The 20918-nt window shown below is 43.9% G+C and overlaps 1 protein-coding gene and 1 pseudogene across 5 annotated transcripts in view; both read right to left on the reverse strand.

The window, feature by feature from the left end:
* The window catches only part of MIA3 (MIA SH3 domain ER export factor 3), a 72752-nt gene that overhangs the window by 32408 nt on the left and 19426 nt on the right, over positions 1 to 20918 (reverse strand). For all 5 annotated transcript variants that reach the window (XM_044266788.1, XM_044266790.1, XM_044266787.1 and 2 more), the window contains 4 exons: positions 17424 to 17510; positions 12014 to 14774; positions 9743 to 9958; positions 7101 to 7246 (listed from right to left, as the gene is read on the reverse strand). In XM_044266788.1, coding sequence (XP_044122723.1) covers positions 7101 to 7246; positions 9743 to 9958; positions 12014 to 14774; positions 17424 to 17510 — 3210 coding nt within the window. The remainder of the gene's footprint in view (positions 1 to 7100; positions 7247 to 9742; positions 9959 to 12013; positions 14775 to 17423; positions 17511 to 20918) is intronic.
* On the reverse strand, positions 1712 to 1843 carry LOC122918966 (annotated as a pseudogene).

The raw sequence follows: 20918 nt of genomic DNA on the forward strand, positions 1-20918 counted from the left end.
ATCTTTTTATAAAGCCACGAAGACAACTAATTATTCTGGAAGTATTTAAATAGAACCAAATATTTATACTGCCTGAACTATACAAACCAAATCTCAGTGTAAAGAATACTTGATCATAAACTTCTTTTTGGAGAACTATCCCACTTTTGAAATGAAGCAGGAACAACATGATCAGGGTATCAGCATTTTGCCACCTATAATATATTGACAGATTTAGTCAATGTCACCAATGACGAGTGACATCAAAAATGGAAGGAGAGGGCTGCCTGGGTGGCTCAGTCGTGATCTGACTCTTGATTTCAGCTCAGGTCGTGATCTAAAGGTCATGAGATGGAGCTCTGCGTTGTTTTCTGTACTCAGTGCAGAATCTGCCCAAGATTCTCTCTCTCCTTCTCCCTCTGCCCTTCCCCCCGCTTCTGTGCACGCTCTTTCTCTTTTTCTCTCTTTCTAAATATAAAAAATATTTAAAAAAAAAATAGAGGAGCATCTATTCATTAGACACCTCCTGCTGAAAGTACACATCTCCTACTAAGTATCTTTGCCAATCATATTGAGCCTGATTCTGACTACTGATTCCCAGTAAATATAAAGAACCAGGGAAACATGTTCAGTCATATTGGAGGCTGTGGTTAGCAAAATACAGACCATGATAACCCCTAGAAGCTAAACGAGCCTATTTCCACAGTAAATATATTCCAACAGCACTAAACAAACAAAAGGAGAAATCTACAGAGGAAATGATATTGGTGCCCTCCCCTGAAATAACCAGAAAATCAGGTAGAGAACAACAGGCAGCAAGCAGCTGTCACCCCTGAGGGAAGAGAAACAAACGAGGTGAGCCTGGAGATCACCCAGGTTTCTACGAGGAGGTACTTTCTAGGCCTCAGTACCGGGAGGGAGAAACCCTGTGAGTCCCCCAGTCTCGCCAAGGAGGCGGAGAACAGAGTTCAGGGAGACTGAGGTATGGGAACCGGGCCAGGAAAAGCACCAGAAAGAGGAGAACTACAAAAAAAGAGTTCTAGAAATCTGCAAGAGGGTTTCCTTTGATCTTCGCTGAATATGAGGCAGCACCTGTATAAAATATGATGTTTAATGGAAGATCTGAGGATGGACAAAAAGCACGGCTGCCAGGACACTGGAAGCTGAAGAGTTCCCAGAGTGAACACGGGCCTGGGAGGCGAATCATGTTCCAGCCAGTTAGAGCACATGTTCCCTCCAGTTAGAGCAACCTGACCCTGCTGAATGCTCAAGGCATTCAGCAGACTCCAGAAGAATCACGCCTTACGAGCAAGGCTATTCTAACTCTCGAATAAAGACTACTGCGTACACATCCCTAACAAATCTTAAAAACAAGACTAGAAAGGATCAAGCTGGTCTCCAGGTAACAACAGTCCAGGCAAAGCAAACTCCGATACTTTTTAAAGGAAGCCACTAAAAAGCAGTTACTCAACAATGTTAACATTCACCGGGCCTAGCATCCAGCAACAACAAATCACCAGACATGTAAAAAAGCAGGAAAATATGTCCCATGAGGAGGAGATAAATCAATCTCTAAAAACAGACCAAGAAGTTGCAACAGAGATGACAGAATTAATTTGCTAAAAAGAACTTTAAAGAATTATTTAGAAGTATATTAGGAATTAAAAGAAAGCCATGACCATATTGACAAAAGGTAGAAGATACAAAATAGAATTAAGTGCACCTTTAAGAGCTGAAAAATAAAATATCAGAAATGAAAATTTCACAAAAGGTCAATGAATGTGAAGACAGTAATGGTGATATCTAGCAATAATCGCGCCTCGGATAAACCTCATTGGCTACGATACTGCCACTGCGCAAAGCTAATAATGGTAATATCTAAACGGAAGCAAAGATGTAAGAGACCGAAAATCAACAAAAGAACAAGGCCTCAGTGACCTATGGAACACTATAGTGGTATTAACATACATGTAATTAGAGTCCAAGAAGGAAAGGCAAGAGAAGAGGGATACAAAAAAATCTAAAGAAATAATGTGAAAACTCATCAAACCGTATACAGTAAGAGTGACTTTTACTAAAAGTAATCATGGTTCAATTAACCTGACTTTTTTAAAAGGTGTGTTTATTCACAGATGACATGACCATCTATCTGCCCAGAGAAGCCTATGAAATGTGCAAAAAAAAATCCTACAACTAATAAATTTAATAAGGTATTAAGATACAAGGTCAATATACAAACACCAACTGTATTTCAATAAACACAAAACAACTATAAATGAGATGTAAGAATGACACCATTTACAACATCAAAAGTCACAAAACACACAAGCATATGTAAACAATATGCATGAAATCAGTACACAGAGACTAAGGAAGTTTCTCAGCAGTGTCCTGTAGGTCTCTTACAGACCTTCTTTAGATCTGTGTAGATGAACTTAGTTCTTAGATTAGAAGCCTTAATATTTGTTGATATCAATTCTCCTTAAACTCATCTATAGATTCAACACAGTAACAAAATCTCACCAAGTTTTTTTTTATAAAAATTGCTGTTGGTTCTAAAATTTCTACGGAAATGCAAAGAAACCAAGATAGCCAAAACAATTTTGCCAAAGGACTACCCAATTCTAAGACCCACTATAAAGCTATACTAACCAGAAAAGTGTGTTATTATCTTAGAATAGAAACATAAATCAATGAAACAGATTTGAGTCCAGAGGGACTCACAAATATGGTCAGCTGATTTCAACTCAATGTGCCAAGGTAATCTCAAGGGAAAAGAAATGCTACAGGAGCAACTGGATATCCATAGGAGGAAAAAAATGAAATGTGACACCATTCACAAAAATCAACTCAACATGGAGCGGAGACCTAAGCATGAAAAGTATTAACTATAAAACTTCTGGAAGAAAACATGAGAAAATATTTGCATCTTTGGAATGACCTATGATTCCTTGGGAAGGAAACAAAATGCACTAACCATGAAAGTAAAAATTAACAAAATGGTATTCTATCAAAATTACAAATTTGCAGGGCACCTGGTGACTCAGTGGGTTAAAGCCTCTGCCTTTGGCTCAGGTCATGGTCCCAGAGTCCTGGGATTGAGCCCCGCATCAGGCTCTCTGCTCAGCATGCAGCCTGCTTCCCCCTCTCTCTCTGCCTGTCTCTCTGCCTATGCGTGATCTGTGTCTGTCAAATAAATAAATAAAATCTTAAAAAGAAAATTTTTTTTAAAAATTACAAATTTGCTCCTCAAAAACAGTGTCAAAAAACTGAATAGTCAGGAAATAAACCAGAAGAAATTATTCGTAATATACATCTGACAAAGGAGTTGTATCCAAAATATATGAAGAACTCTTAGACCTTAGTATTTAGAAGGAAAAGAACCCAGTTTAAGGGGAGGTTAACCATGAGAGACTATGGACTCTGAAAAACAATCTGAGGGGTTTGAAGTGGCGGGGGGGTGGGAGGTTGGGGTACCAGGTGGTGGGTATTATAGAGGGCACAGCTTGCATGGAGCACTGGGTGTGGTGAAAAAATAATGAATAATGTTTTTCTGAAAATAAATAAATTGGAAAAAAAAAAAAAAAAAAGAAGAAAGGGCAAGGGGGGCACCTGGGTGGCTCAGTGGGTTAAGCCGCTGCCTTCGGCTCAGGTCATGATCTCAGGGTCCTGGGATCAAGTCCCGCATCGGGCTCTCTGCTCAGCAGGGAGCCTGCTTCCTTCTCTCTCTCTGCCTGCCTCTCTGTCTACTTGTGATCTCTCTCTGTCAAATAAATAAATAAATAAAATCTTTAAAAAAAAAAAAAGAAAGGGCAAGGGGTGCCTGGTGGCTTAGTTGGTTAAGTGTCTGCCTTTGGCTCAGTTGTGATCTTAAGGTCCCGGGACTAAGCCCCAAGTCAGGCTGCCTACTCACCAGGGAGTCTGTTTCTCCCTCTCCCTCTGCCTCCCCCATGCTCACTCTCTCTCTCAAATAAATAAAAGCTTAAAAAAAAAAAAAAAAAAAAGCAAAAGAGGGGCACCCGACTGGCTCAGTCAAAAGAGCACACAATTCTTGATCTTGGGGTAATAAGTTCAAGCCCCACACTGGGTATAGAAACTGCTTAAATAAATAAAATAAACTTTTTTTTAAGGGCAAAAGAAAATAAACACATAAATAAATTTAAAAACGGCAAAAGATTTGAAAAGCTATTTCACGGATGAACACACAAAATATATGGTACCCGAAAAACTGCTCAGCATCATAAATCATGAAGAAATACAACTAAAACCACAAAGATATGCCTACTGGAATGGCTACAATTTAGGACTGATAATACCAAGTATTGGCAAATATGGGACCAACTGAAGGTCCTAAATTGCCAGTGGAAGAAGAAATTGGGACACTTCTGAGAACTGTCTGGCAGCTTCTTTTAAGATAAAGCAAACTGACCATTTGGCTGGGCAGTTTTACTCCTAGGTATCACTCCCATTTTATAATTATAATTGTACAACAGAATAACCTAATCTGTAGTGAAAAAAAGAGTTGCCAGGAGCAGGCGGTAAGGGAGATAAACTGGGGAGGTACATGAGAAACTCGTGTGAATGAAGGAAATGTTCCATGTCTTGGTTATGACTGTTTCTACATGAGTGAATACCTTTGTTAAAACTCACTGAGCTGTATTCTTAAAATGGGTACTCTTTATTGTATATAATTTATATCTGATTTTAAGTTGATTTTAAGATATGAAGCAATCTACTACAATATCCGGACCTTAACAAGATCCTGATTTGAATAAGAGCAATTTTTAAAAAGCAGGGGAGGGTATTTCGAATGTGTCCAACCTTGGGTGATACTAAGGAATTACTGTTAAGCTAGGTAATGGGCTCATGGGCTCATTTTACAATTGTCTCTGCTTTTGTATGTTTGAAATTTTCCACAACAAAACACTTTTAAAAAGTAAAGAATAACTTCAAATGTTTAAAGGTTATTATGTAGAAAAAGAATGCAATTCTAGGAAGAGTCACGTGGAAGAAAATCTGGAGTCAATAAGAGAATGTACACACCAAGACAGCATCAGTGAGTGGCCTTGTAAGGTTAGGGCACTCTAGCTAGGAACTGCTGACGCCCAGATCCCGTAACTACCTGCCACCAGGGTGCAGGAGAGGAAATTACTACAATTTGTGAAGCTAAGCAAGCTGCCCTCGAAGGTCCCTTCCTGCTCTAAGACTCCATTACGTGGGGAGCCCTGAATCTGCCTCCTGGTTCAGTTTTCCAGAACAAGCCAGCACCCCATTCCTCCCCAGCCCTACCAAATAATTATCTATACTGTTTGATACTTCACGGAAATGATTTCAAATTTTTCCATTTTCCCCCATGTTCATATATATCTGAAATGCCATTTTCTTAAACCTTTTCAAAATCAGAATCATGCCTTGTACCTCTTGGAATCTTGTACTCCTAACACAATTCTGGGCCATCAAAATGCCTTCTTGACAACACCTTTCAGGTCAATGTTGCTTTGTAACATTGTGCCCTTTTCCCTCACTGTTCCTGTGTCTTCTCCCGCCATCCCACAAGTGGAGACCCTGTCCTATATAACCTCTGTGTCCCCCAACCCAGACCTAGAACAGGGCTCTGGGCATAGCCACAAAGAAAGTAAAGAATTTCTCCCACATCTGGAGCCTGTTAAAGTTCTGAAGTGACAAGGATTCATCCTGATGATTAAATCTGAATTTGGAGATTGCCTTAATCACTGAAAATTTCATTATTCTAACTGCACAAACCACCACAGCCATAGAGAAAACTGAAAAATCTTTCCCACCCTGGTGGCCTTAATCCTGAATTCCCCAGGTATTCAATGTCTTGACACTGCCCTCTGACCGCCCAAATGAGAAGTGCACAGCAGGTGAGATCCTACAAAATGCCAGGCATGGCACTAGACACTTTATCATCGAGTCATTTAATTCTTCCAACACCTGGAGTAGGCATCATCTGCATGTGGAAGATGTATGACAGCTACACACAGTTTAGTAATTTGCCCAAGCTTCTAGAGGATGCATCAGGGATTTGAAACATGATCATCCTGCCTCAAAACTCATGCATTTTTATGGAACAGAAAAGAAAAAAGGAAAAAAAAAACAAAAAACTCTTTCCTACGCAAGTCTTGAAATAACAGAACCTAATGGAAAAATATTTTCGTGGGAGGATACTTTCTCTACAGGTCCAAGGGCAACCTGGCCTCCAACTTCTGAAAGCTTGCTCCTTCCCCCAATTTGCCAAGAAAAATGTCCAATTTCAACAAATACCACAAGGGGGAGCTAAGTCCTAAAAAGCTCAGATCTACTTCCAGCTAGATTAAATGTCTCGTCTGGATCATGACTCCTTTAAGAAAGATAAATCTGAATAGATACTGTGTCCTAAGTGGCTCTTTCTAAGAAACAAATCTAACCACATCGCTTTCCTGCTTAAAACCTTCCAAGGATCCCCATCCCAAACAATGTAACACTACCTGTCATGATACACAACTTCCTTTACGGTTGGCCGGCTTTCCTCCAAAGACCACCCGCCCTTGACTGCTCTATCTGCACGAGCAAGGCTTCCTCCACTTCCCCAAAAGGCCTTTTCTTTGTAATAGCTTCCATGCTATTTCTTCGTCCGGACTGCATGCCACCCCATCTCCCTCTTCCCACCCCTTCCATTCAGCAACAGCCTGCATCAAACTCCCATTCATCCTTCAACTCCCACCGAAACACGTCTCAGCTAACTTCTGACCTTCTCCGCCCATCCTCCCACCACGATGAACCAACTTATCCAACACCTCAGTCTACCGCCAGGTAAATACTTTCTGCCCATACCATGCCTCCCGTGGAAGTCCTTATCTCCCTGGAAGACTAAGAGGTCCTGGAGGGGAAGAGCCATGTTTTACAGCCAGCACTGACACAGCGCAGATCCTCTCCAAGGGCGGAATGGCACTAAGAACCCAGCAAATTATACACTTGTGGTTTGCTTCAGAGGCTATCATAAAGGATCGGCACAAATTTTCATAAAGACATTTTAAGCTCTTTACCTCATGCTCAAGATCAACTCAAAAACTGTAATCAATCAACATTCTATCTGAAGAAACTATATATGTCGAACTTACCGTCTTAGTTAAATAAAATATGAATGAATATATTAAAAGTATTGCATTTTCCAAAGGTGTGACACTTGCTGGCTCTTCAGCATTTGTTTCTAGTTGCTTTTTTGCATCAACAGCATCAACAGGACTGCTTTCTGTTGTAATTATCCCTAAAATTGAGGGTGAAAATTAATATTTTATTTAAGGCTTTAGCGTAAGACTTGTTTCTCTCCATTTAAAATATCTATTGAGTGCCCACTGAATATTAGTCAGTGGCTTCTCTTAAAGACTTATATGGTTTAATGGCACCTCGCTGGCTCAGTAGGTAGAGCATGTGACTCTTGATCTCAGAGTCATGAGTTCAAACCCCATGCTGGGGATAGAGATTACTTAAAATATTTACTTAAAAAATATATATATATAGCTTTTATATGTCTTATATAAAGACTTAAATAACTTATATAATTTTTCCCTTAAAGAATTATAAAAAGAAGGGGCACCTGGGTGGCTCAGTCGATTAAGAGTCTGCCTTCAGCTCAGGTTATGATCCCAGGGTCCTGAGACTGAGCCCCGCATCCAGTTCCCTGCTCAGCGAGGAGTCTGCTTCTCCCTCTCCCTCTGCTCCTCCCCCCTGCTCGTACTCTCTCGCTCTCAAATAAAATAAAAATAAATAAAAATTATAAAGAGAACAAAATTCAGAATGCCCATTCGAGCCATCATACCCTTCCGCTATGAAATGAGCTCACCTCCAACAAAATCTACTCCACACTGAGAAAGGCGGAATTTTATGTTTTCCCCACACAGACCCAGCTGCCTTTAACAAACATTTAGTGCTGGTGAAGCACGGTGTTAGAGACGTCAGGCAAACCAAGCGTGAGAGCTGGTGTGCAGACCTGCAGGTAGGAGAGTCTGACGCTCAGCCCGGCGTCTGGCACCTGGCAGGCACTCGGTGGCCGCTGACTGAACGGATGAATGACAGTTCCACAAAAGAGAATATAGCAAATGCCCAGAGACCCTAATGGGAACTGCTGATAGCGTCGGGAGGGATCCGCCTAAGAGGTAGGATTCCAGCATTGCCTGAAAGGGTTTCACCTGCAGAGGTGATGGGGAGGGATTTCAGTTTGAATTACTTGAGTCTGGGACACGTCTTAGGAAACATCTAGAAGTTCAAGCAGCCATTAGTGATGGGTGGGGCAGGGGCCTCCTGCGTCTCCTCCAACCAGGAGATTCCGCTCACTATTGATCTGGGAACCCGACCTCTGAAGTGTTCTGTGTCAGGCGAGCATCTCCACGTCAGAGACGCAAGAAGGGATATTTGCGAAGATGAGCCTATAAAGGCAGTCGATGGTATTTTGTGACAGACCTTAAAGGACAAGGCAAAAAATCTGTTTTTAATTCTGCAAGCAGAACTTTTCCTAGCCCTGACAGTTTTTGAGCAAGAGAATAACAAGACTTCATGGTATATGACTCATTTTCAGTAAGGAGAACCCTTCTGACTGAAAGTGTAGAACCAGAGAGGATGACGCATGAATGTTCCCCTGGAACACGGGAGACGTCTGATACGTCTTTTCTTCTCGAATTTGCAGAATTCCTCCCCACGCTGGCTTCTCTGGTACTCTGAAGAGAGGGGGAGGGTCCAGCCAGGGCTACCGGGTCTTAGAGTATCACAGGGAAATGCTACAGCCACAACCTCTAAGAACACAAACACGGTAACGAAATCACGCCACAACAGCGGACACACAAAACAGCACGACCAGCTCTTCTTCATCAGCACCTAGTGCTACCATTACCGGGGCTGGATTATTGTTTTAAACATTTTCCTCAATTCAAGGGAAATGAGCTGCTCTCGACTGACTGCTGTGCTCTGTGATGCGTCCGTATGGACCGGCCACTCGGGGCCACCACACACTGCCAAGTCCCGCACTGCTCCCTACGGAGAGCCACCAGGCGTAAATGTCCCCTCCGCTGTTTTTAAAAAGGTTCTTGCCGAGTCTAGGCAGCAAATGAACAAAAGAGCTAAGCCACAGCGTAGTCTACTGGGGGCAGGGCGGGGTGGAGGGGACTAACAGAGTGGGGAGAAAACACGGAATTTGTGAGTTTCAGCATAGTGCTGAAGGGATCAGAATTTCAAGGGATCAGAATTTCCTGGAGGGCCTGTGAAACACAGCTTGCTGGTCTCCTCCCCCAGAGTTTCTGATGCCTCTGGTCTGGCTGAAAACTGTTTATATTCTACTGTGTTAGAACATAAGGCTTCTTAGAATAATATTTTAGATTAAAATTATTCACGTAAGTAATGACAGCCAAACATTGGGTTTTGGTTACAGTCTCTGGTCTTTTTCGTACTGCTGATCTCCACCCGCCTTGACTCCTGCTTTTCTTTCCCTTCTGGGGTTTCTTATTTCTTAAATTCACTCATTGAGCCTCTTTTATTCTCCCTTCTGATTTCCTACCTTTAAGAACAAATGTCCAGGGGTGCCTGGCTGGCTCAGTTGGTAGAACATTTGACTCCTGATCTTGGGGTCATGAGTTTGAGCCACACACTGGGTGAGGAGATTACTTAAATAAATAAATATAAAAGGGGGAGAGAAAGAACAAATAAAAAAGAGCATAGAAGCTCTTCTTTATGACATACCTCTACTTCATAGAGAAAAATCTGCAAAGTTTACCTGGGTCTATGTCTTTCTCAGTATTTGGCTCCTGTGACACGTCTGGGCCACCCTTGTCACCAGCCACAGGTTGATCCAACTGGCTGGGCTCTTTGAGAATCTGTACTTTAAGGTCCTCTGCATTATCTTGTGGGAAATTGTCTTCTGGGTTATCTTGCGGGAAATTGTCTTCTGGGTTATCTTGTGGGAAATTATCTTCAAGGTGTGGCTGCCTCCCTACGGGGAAGAAGAATGCATTGGGCTGGCAAAGCCTGCTCACACTCCCCACTCTGCCTTTCCCACTGGGCAGCTCCGCCTCACCATCCACCCCCCAGCGCTCCACGACTGCCCTCCACATCCTGGTACCCCAGGGAGCACAAATGAGCAGGGAAGTAAGAGTTTCCGCTGCTTTTGTCTCACTTCACAGACAGCTAAAATTTATAAGGCAAATCTTCTTCCAAGTATTTTATAAACAAACACATTTATGGTAGGGTCTTCAATAACCTAACTTTCCTTGGCAAATCAACACATCGTCACACAGATAAAGGTACAGAAGAGAATCCAGTCAAGCGCAGAAACGTGAAACATCTACTCCGCGCAGGAAGACCATGAACTCCTTCATGACAAGCATGCTTATTTCCAGAGCTAGCACAGAGAAGCCCATTACGTACAAAGACAGTCTGAAGTACCTCTCAAATATTCCGAGAGCATGTCTAATTGTCAAAGAGAGGGAACCCACTTCTTTCCCCAAGAGGCTCAGGCCATGGCCCAATGCAACCCACAGCATAGATGAATTACTTTAAAGCCTCATAGTTTACCCTGAAAATTCATTAGAGTGTTTGCATTCTAATGCAAAACAGATCTGCTTTGATTATAAGCAAAAATGTTCCCCTCCCCCAAATTCTCCGGAAAAATTGGTCCTCTGGGAAGACACATTTATTCTTGTGACTTTATGTCTCCCTGGTACTCTACCATACGTCTCAATTAAAACACCTCAGTCTGAAAAGCACGGGGACACAGAACAGGGCACGGAACGAGGAATCAAATTATATCAGGATACTGGCTCAGGGTCTATTCAATCGCTATTTACAAAAAGGCTTCTATGTGTCAAGTGCTGCATCAGAGAGCTCCGCGTCCGCAGTTCCGTCACTGATTAATCTGAATTCAAGAATCCTAGGGCCCAGCAGAATTTAACCTAAGTGACGGCTCCAAAGAGGCAAGAAAGAACATGAAACCCACGAAAGATGAAAACGGGGCGAGGGAGGGGGCGGGGTAGGGACTAGATGAAGAAACTCAGGCGAGGCATCAGTTTAAACGTTATTCCTGGGGCGCCTGGGTGGCTCAGTCAGTGAAGCATCTGACTCTTGGGTTCAGCTCAGGTCATGACGCCAGGGTTAAGAAATCAACCCCCACATTAGGCTCTGAGCTCAGCATGGAGTCTGCTTGAGATTCTCTCCCTCTATCCCTCCCCCTGCTCACTCTCTCTCTCTCTCTCTCTCTCTCAAACAAATAAAACCTGTTTAAAAATAAATAAAAAGTAAACATTATGCCAACTAATCCTTGGTCGGAGAGCAGTTAGTTTGCGCTTAAGAAACTGTGTTCCAAAGAGCCCTTTCAGAGGCACAGGGATAAAGGGCACAGCACAGGGAATCTGGTCAGTGGTGCTGTAATAGTGCTGGAGGGAGACAGACGGGAGCTCACTTGCAGTGAGCACAGGGGCTGCAGAGACTTGCAGAGTCCTTATGTTGCACACCTTGAAACTAATGTAACACTGTGCGTCAACCAGACTTCAATTAAAAAAAGGAATTTACTTGAGGTGCCTGGCTGGCTCAAACAATAGAACATGCAACACCTAACCTTAGCGTCATGAGTTCAAGCCTCATGTTGCATGTAGAGCTTACTTTAAAAAAAAAAAAAAAAAGTTTTTTTACTAAGTTAAAATAAAGTTCCCTTTCATAATTTTTATAGGGTGTATTTTGTTAACGGTTTACTTGGTGTATCATTTTCTTGTCTATAATTTTCTCCTTCTCTGCTTGTCAAGTCTCCTTTCGAAAATGCTACCAGTCCCAACCGTCCGAAGGGGAAAACAGTACGAAATCCTTACCCACGCTCTGGCCTGGAAGAAGGCAGGAAGGGACACGCGGACGTCACAGGGCTGTTGTCCCTTACCTTCAGGCACTCTGTAAACTGGTCAGAGCTTCAGAAGTAAGGCAGCAAGCCCCCCAGCAGCCACGCACCCCACCCCCCCGCTTCTCAAGCGCACCCCCACGGGGCCACAAGCGGGCACTTTACCTTCCACGGAGCCGCCCCAGCCCTCGGGCGGGAGCTGGGCCGTGGTCAGCGGTTCCTTCTCCTCCACCGCCGAGTGTTTGTACCTGACGAAATAGATCAGGTCTTGAATATCGTCCAGCACCGCCGCCTCCTCAAATACGTCACTGTCCTTCATTCCCAGATCTCTGCCCTCAGTCACACGGGCGTCCAGCATTTTCTCCGCTGTGCTCAGAATGTGGGACTCGGAGGCCCGGAAGACCTTATCCAGGACTTTTTCCACGTTATAGGGCAGACTCTCCTGCTGCGCGGACTTCAGCCTTGATGCCATTTCGTGGAACATGGCTTCTAGCTCATGGACATCAAAGTATTTCCGGAGCCTCTGTAGAGACTGCTGGTCTTTAAAGAAGCTGCCGATTACAGGCAGGTCCTCCACGTCGTCGCTGCGAGCAGGCGTGTGTGTACCCGGCGCCCGCGGTGGCCAGTCACCTTCGTGCTCCTCGGCACTGGTCCCCTGGCTCTCTGTGTCCACGAACCCCTCCGAGTCCTCCTGGTCCTCCTCCGAGAGCTCTCCTACCCCCGGCTTCCGCGGGGATTCGTCAGCGCGGTCTTCCTTAAAATCATCAGTACCTTGATTCTGAAACATTTCTCCCAACTCTAGAGTCTGATTTTGCTTGTCAGAAGAGTCCCTGCCTCCAGAGGCCCGCTGTGCTTGCAGAGCTCCAGGAGGGCTCTCTGTTTCCGCCGCCCTGCCCCCTGGGTCTGCCCTCCTGCCCAGAGTTTCACTTTGTCTTTCAGTTTCCAAAATATTGCCAGTTTCTTCTTTGCTTCCTTCCGTTTCTGCGTCAGGATTAATGGCGCCGACAACAGCCCCTGGGGGGGGCCGCGGACTAACGTCTAACCGCCTGCCCTGGATCTCAGGGCTTTTTTCTTTAGACTGTTTTGCACTCAGAGCATTTTCATCCTCCAGGAGCTCTTCGGGGCTGTCACCATCCTCCGCCTCTGGTCTATCAGTATGGACACCGGGTCCCTGCGGGCTCTCTGTCTGGCCTGTTGCCTCCACTTCCCGAGAGCCCGCCTCGGGCTTGTAAGGAGCATCCTCTTCACCAGAGGAGCCTTCCTGGGCCTTGTCCCCCGAGAGCCTCCTCTCCTCACCCGTCTGCTTGTGTGCGGCCGCCTCTTCTCCTTGCGGCCGGGAAAGATTTCTTTCAAGGGGACCCTCTTCTTCCAGTTCTCTTGGCAACCCCACTTCACCCAGAGGGGAGGGTCTAGGCTGATCCTGAGCTTGAGGAAGCCGTTTCCCTTTGAATTCCTCACTTGGACGGTCCACGGACAGCGTGGGCGGCTGTGGTCCCCCTGCTAGAACAGGTACTTCCTCCACCTTGTCTCTGGATGCGTTACGCTGGTGACCTCCCAACAGTGGTGCAACCCCCCGAGCCGCCTGTCCAGGTTTTTCCTCGTTCACTTGACCCTCTGAAGCTTCATGTTTTGGTTCGCGTTCTGAGCCCCCTCCCGAAACCTGCTCTCCGGGCTTTTCTTCACGGAGCATTCCTTTTGAAATGTGAACAGCTGCTCCTTTTAGGTCATTTTCTTTGTTGTCAAAGGCTGATGCCAACACTTCTCTGCCCCCTCCAGCAGCTGGCAAAGAGCCAGGGTCGCTGCTCTGAGGAGAACTGTGAGAAGTCATGCCTTCCTGCTTTTGCCCCTCCAGCCCCTCCTCAGCCTGTGCCAGGCCCCTCTTGGATTCCTCAACGTTCCTCCCTTTTTCTGTAATGTGAATTTCCGGGTCTTTGTCGTTATTTGTTTTAGGGACATCCACGGTCAAAAGACTATCTTCTGCTCTTTTAGGGTCGACAGACTCCGTGGCTGATGGTGATTTCCCCGATTCACTACCTGGGACAAACCCATCATCACCCTCCTCTGAATCAGAGCTCCCTGAATCCACACCTGTCTGTCTGCCACCTTCCGTGAAGGGGAGGATAACATCCGCCCAGTCTGTTACGACATTTTCCTCGTAGTTTTTGATGCCAGGGGGCTGAGCGGCCTCCACCTTGTCCTCTTCATCGGGACTCTGCTCTCCCTCCGCTGAATAGTTCTCAACGCCAGACGTCGCTGGAGGTTTCACATCTTCTTCGCCATGTGTGAAGGTCAGTAACAGCAGCTCATCAAAGTTCTCTTCGCTCTCCTCTTCCTCCTTGGCCACTGTGTAATACTCAGTGTCCAATTCCTCATCAAAATCATCTTCTAAGGAAGTAACGAGTCTGGTTGTCTCATCATCAGATACAAGTGCATCGGCCGTGGAGCCAAATTTGGTTTTTAAGTCCAGAGTCATTTCTTTTTTCAAAAGTTTATAAGCATCAATCTTCTCCTGTTCACTCGAGACCTGAGAACCATTGCTGGTTTTGTTGTTTTCACTTTCTGGCACTTTTAGTTTATCCTGTAGCATTTCCTCAAAAGGTTCAAATGAAGTTGGGGCTCCCTGAACATGACCTGCTTGACTGTTTACATGGGGGTGGTTCTTCTGAGACCCAGATCTTTCCTTGAGTTCCTTAGTGTTTTCTGAGAAGACGCTTTCACTCTCCTCTGAGCTAACTTCTTCTGGTTCCGGTTCAATGTCACTTTCCTCAAATGCTTCAGGAGGGGTGTCCCCATGCTGAGGTTTTTCTATACCTTTCTCAGAATCTCCAGTTGCAGAATTGGACAATTCCAAAAATGCTAAAAGCTCTTCTGTGTTATAATTATCAAAATCATCTCTTCCCCCATCAAAACAAACAAAATCTGTCTCCTACAAGAGGAAAAAAAAAAGTTAGCATGTTACTAAGTATCATAAGAGCAAACTCTTACCCATGCTAACAGAGGGAATCTCATATTGGCTCTGGAGGGGCTTCTGTGCCCACCTTGGGCAACAATTCTTCTTGGGTAGTGAAGGGATACAGAAGTTGAATCCACTTTCCCCTGGTTCCCTGCTTCCACGCAGAAGGACTCCTTCCTAAGTACTAAGTACTACTCCTGACCACCCTTCCCTGTCTCTTCCCCCAGAGGAAACATGATTCATGTGGCTGGTGTGTTTGCTCTGCACCATCCCTATTTTCTGTTTGGGACCCACTGGAGGGAACACATATCCTCATCCCCCCGCCCCCCGACAACACCCCACTCACTGTCAGTTTTACAGGGCAGTCCCCTGGGGGTGACCCCGTTAGGCAGCTCTGTCTGTGGCCCGGCAGTCTGTCTTATTCTTGACTACAAAGTTAGAAAGCCCACTATTTCTGCAACCTGAGCCATGTTCACTGAAAGGCTTTATCAATAAATAATAGTGACAGTTTGGTCTCCATGTGCCTGATTCCTGGGTCTCTCAATTTGAGCACAAGTGGAAAAAAAACAGGGTGTCATTTGTTGGGTTTCCCCCAACTCCCAATATCTATGCCTGATGTTCTGGAAATTCATCTCATAACAGTTTGTGCAGAAGAAGCTGGAAGACCACCCAGCTTCCCTATCACTGTGCCCTCTGGGCTATACTTCTGTTTACCCCGCTAGAGACAGGCAGAACCTCCTTGCTGTCAGGATCTAAGTCTACACAGATTTTTTTGGCTCATATTTTCTTTATATGGAAAAGACTGATCAGCTTAGGAAGTATCTTATTAAAACACAGAGGCATGGGAACTAAACATATAAAGGCACAAAGAAGGGTGTCCAGGGGGCTCCCCACTTAATTCTTATCTCAAATATACCATGAAAACAAGATTCAGGAAGTAGTATACTCTACCTCTAAATCAGGGTTCTAGGTGTCATTAAGATCTGCTCTCAGAACTATCTATAAATTTATATTCTTCCTTTCTTCCAATAATAAGCAAATTGACATAATATGGGCCATATACAGAGGGAAAGTTAGAAAGCCAACAAAGATAATTCTCTTCTCCTAACTAAACTTTCACAAAAGTCTGAGGAGCCCCTGACCAGTGCAGTAGGGATGGATGATTTCTTCTTTTCATCATTTGTGTTTCCAAGCTATTTTCATTTCTTTTCTTTTTTTTTTTTTTTTAGATTTTATTTATTTATTTGACAGACAGAGATCCCAAGTAAGCCGAGAGGCAGGCAGAGAGAGAGGAAGGGAAGCAGGCTCCCCGCTGAGCACAGGGCCCAATGCGGGGCTCCATCCCAGGACCCTGGGATCATGAACTGAGCCGAAGGCAGAGGCTCCACCCACTGAGCCACCCAGGCGCCCCCCAAGCTCTTTTCTTCATACTGAGTGAAGCGTGCAGTGGGAGGTGCAGTAAGAAGGCAGGCTCCCAAACTAGCGAGGTCACCGGGGCCGATGCACTGCTGTCTCACGCCTCGAACCTGGGGTGGGGTGTCTTGATTAGGAATGAGGCCAGAGAGGTAATGGGCTGATTTTATGACCCTTGAGATTATCGAGAAACGTGAAGGACAGCACCGGCTCTAGCACACCACGTATTCTGTCCATCTCATCTGAGAATGGCTTGAGGCCAGGAGCACGCATGTTCTGCAGCCCTGCAAAGAACTGCTAAAGTGAGTGTCAATTACTATAAATTTTAAAACTCCAGAAAATAGTTAGCAGGACTGAGGATCCTCACCAGCACAGAGCCACGGGTCAGTGCACTCAGTGAATTCTGTGCAGGGTATGCAGTCAGCACTGTGCAGATCTGAGACCAGACCTCCTCCGAGTCTCTCAAATTCCCTGTTCCAAACCTATACCATAACTACACCCCCGAAATCACTAAAGGCTCAGTAATAAGAAAACCAAGGTAAATTGGCATTTGTGGCCTAGTACATAATGTAGGGTTCAATTTTCCCTGATCTCTTCATACTTAAAATGTCTAAGAGCTATTCAGTGAGGGGCTTCCTAATTGAGATACCGTCTCCTTTTGCTTCTAAAAAGATTTACCTCTTGGGGTGTCTGGGTGGCTCAGTCGGTTAAGCCTCCGACTCTTGATTTTGGCTCAGGTCATGATCTGAGGGTCATGAAATCGAGCCCTGTGTTAGGCTCCGCGTTCAGCGTGAAGTCTGCTTCAGTTTCTCTCCTTCTCCCTCTGCCCCTACCCCTGCTCACGCTTGCTCGCTCTCTAAAATAAATAAATACATTTTTTTTAAATGAAAGTAACTAAATAAGAAGATACTGAATTCTTAATTTTTTTCTCATATAAAGCAGTGAAGAAAAACCCTATCTATATGAGTACATATATTAGACAACTACCAAATAATGAGAGTCTCCTATAAGTTCTTTTCAGACTCTTCTTTCTTCTTTTTTCTATTTTTAAAGGTAATCTGATTCTAAATTAAAACTTGATACACACATGTGAACTTGGTTTTTTTCCTGGCCAAAACACAAAGACTTTCAAAAATCATTAACTGACTGTCACTGATGAATTTCAAAGGCAACTTATAATTGAGAACCAAAAAAAAGTCCATAACTTACATCTGCTGGAACCTGTAGCTCCTCCTTAGTATATTCATAGACTACTTGGATTAAATCCCTTGGAAAATATCCAAAAATGCGCCCCACCTATATGAAAGAAAGGGCAAAAGAAAAACACCAATCAAAATTCTGTGTGAGAAATATAAGGGGCATACTTCTTAGCAGTGAGAGGAAATACACAGATAGGTAGGGAGGCATAACCACAAGAGACAGATAGTTGCCCTTAAGATTACACAAATTATTATTCCAATGAAAATTAAGTACGGACTATCTTAAAGCCAACTTTTCTAAAAAAGTTTCCCTTCAACATGCAACTTAATTCTATTTTTTTTTTAAGATTTTATTTATTTGATAGAGAAAGAGAGACAGCAAGAGAGGAACACAAGCAGGAGGGGTGGGAGAGGGAGAAGCAGGCTCCCTGCCGAGCAGGGAGCCGCATGCAGGACTCGATCCCAGGACCCTGGGATCATGACCTGAGCCAAAGGCAGACGCTTAACAACTGAGCTACCCAGGCGCTGCCAACATGCCACTTAATTCTAACCATAGAGCACATAAAGTTAGATTTCTCAAGTAGATAAAAGGCCTACATGAAAGAAAGTTATTGTATATTTTGCTACTATGCAAATCAGGGGCACCTGGCTGGCTCAGTCAGAAGAGCGAGTGACTCTTGATCTCGGGGTTGTGAGTTTGAGTCCCATGTTGGGTACAGAGATCACTTAAAAATAAAGTCTTTAAAAAAAAAAACACACAAATGAAAGCTGGTTAGAAACACAATTGCAAATAACCTCTAGCAATAATTTACCAGCACATGTCACAGCTTTGGCTCATCAACTGGTACTCAGCAGTCTTTTTTAAACCAGTGAACAGCCATGAAAATTAAGTAAAAAGAATATAAAATTCCTAAAATATGTGATCAATATAATAAAAAGCAAATATTTATTGATAGAATGGGGTATAGTAGCTTTTTCAAAAACTAGATTTTCCAGTATTTGGGGAGAAAATAAAATTCATACTAATGTATATATCAAGCTGTAGTTTCATGCCTAATAAATCTCTAGAGAAAATAACACCATTTACCTACAGCACTAATGGCTAAAATACATAAAGTGTGTCTTCTTGAGACGCATACACTGTCTTCTACTGGCTGCATCTGAAATTGAAAGCAGATCTCTTCCAAGGAGGCTGACCCAACGCACCAAAGGAGAAAAAGGCTATCTTATCACCAACTCCTAAAATATCCTCATTAGGAGTGCTGCTGTTATACCTGGCAAATACGTGAAAGCCTGTCTCTGTACTAGAATACGGTCCTGAAGATTAGATAAGACAGGGCAATTAAAAACTACTACACTGGCAGCTAAAATCTAAAACTCTAAAAAACCAAAAAGGACTCCAACACAAAACTAAAAAACAGAAACAAGAATGATTTTGAAAGCTAAGGGAAGAGAATTTTTAATTTCTTAAAGCGTAAGTTTCATGAAATAAGAGGAGAGACTGAGGGAAAATATACTTTTTTTCTTTTCAGGAAAATTTTATTAGGAGACAATGTGGGGGGGCACCTGGGTGGCTCAGTCAGTTAAGCGGCTGCCTTCAGTTCAGGTCATGATCCCAGAGTCCTGGGATGGAGTCCCCAAATCAGGCTTCCCGCTCATTGGGGAGTCTCCTTCTCCCTCTGCCAGCTGCTCCCTCTGCTTGTACTCTGTCTCTTTCTCTCTGTGTCAAAGAAATAAATAAAAAAAAAAAAAAAAAAGAAAGAAAAAGAAAAAAGGAAAGGAAATCTGGAAAAGGGAGAGAAGTCAGAAATACATGGATAAAGGAAATACATTTGTCTTTGTGTAGTCTCTGTCCATTGACACCACAGGTCATATAAAACTCCGTATTTTGGTGGTGTCTGGCTGGCTCAGTCAGTAGAGCATGTAACTCTTGATCTGAGGGTTGTGGGTTCAAGTCACATGTTGGGTATAGAGAGTCTTAAAAATAATAAAATCTTAAGGAAAAAAAAATCCATAAATTTACACTGGGGGGGTAGGTATTGTGTCTTAGGATCTGAAAAAAGAGGTTCAGAATCATAAACCCTCAGGACTGGAAGTCAGCTTTATTTATAATTTTGTTTCCATATATCATCCCTGCCAAGGAACTGCTGATTTGACTGGGGAGAATTAGAACATCTGTTCAAGAGAATAAATTCTGCATAAGCTACTATCAGGACAAATATAAATTAAGGGCCTCTGCCCAGAAAGGGAATATTCAAAAGGAAGGTGGGTAAGACACGGGCCCTTCCCTTATGGGGTTTATGACTTTATAGGAGCAAAGACGTACACAAACCAACTGCAATACAAAGCACTAAAAGGGATGCCACGTGAGCACTGCAAACAAGGTGCCACCAGAGTGACCATCAGCAGCACCGAGCCCTCTGGCTGGGTGCTGAGAGCGGTGCTTCCCCAAGGAGGCAGCAGGAGCGGGGACCTCCACCGCAGGAAAATGCAAGTCAAGCTCACGTACCAAACGCTCCAACTTAACCACCTCACTGCACAAAACACATGCAGCCCAGGTACACGGAAAAAGCATTCCAAGAGTAAAGACTATCAAGAAATCTCGTGTGGTTGACTTGAAGGAGACAGAACATATCCTTCTTTGTATCTAGGGATCTGATCAGGATTCTGCCCAAATGACAAGGGCTGAACCTGACCCATTAGTTGGTCTTTCAAGAATCCCCCCTAGGAACCTGGAACACCAACAAAATGAAACTATTTTTCCTTGTGTAGGTTGCTCAAGCCTTGTTTTCTGTGGTCTGGTATTTTATTGAGAGGAAAAGTTTTGACAGTGGGGACTGGGTATTCCTAAAAGTTTGAACAATCCTAAGGATATCAACAACTCTTACAACTTTCAGTAAATAAACAGTCCACTTTTTAGAGAGGAAAGAAAAAGAACTCATCAGCCTCTCAGTTAGGTCCCTCCTAGGGAATCTCCTCATTAAAAACATCAAAAGCATGAGCATTATTTACAACAGCCAATGCGCGCCTGGGTGGCTCAGTCGGTTGAGCATCTGATCTTGATTTTGTCTGAGGTCATAATCTCTGGGTCGTGGCTCCATGCTCAGCAGAGTCTACTTGTCCCTTTCCCTCCGCCATGCCCCTGCAAGTGCACTCTCTCATTATCTAAATAAGTAAATAAAATCTTACAATAGCCAAAAGGTGGAAGCAACCCAAGTGTCCACCAACTGATGAGTGGATAAAGATGTGATACACACACACACAGTGGACTATTACTCAGCCATAAAAAAGAACAAAATCTTGCCATTTGCACCCACGTGGATGGACACACAGGGTATCATGCTAAGAAAAGTCGGTCAGAGAAAAATAAATGCCATATGATCTCACTCGTATGTGAAATTTAAGAAACAAAACAAAGAAAAAAGGAGACAAAACCAGACACTCGAATACAGAGAACAAACTGGTGGGTGCCACAGGGGAGGTGGGTGGAGAAGGGAGTGAAGCA

The sequence above is a fragment of the Neovison vison genome, chromosome 10 (genome assembly GCF_020171115.1).
Source record: "Neovison vison isolate M4711 chromosome 10, ASM_NN_V1, whole genome shotgun sequence".
Lineage (NCBI taxonomy): Eukaryota > Metazoa > Chordata > Mammalia > Carnivora > Mustelidae > Neogale > Neogale vison.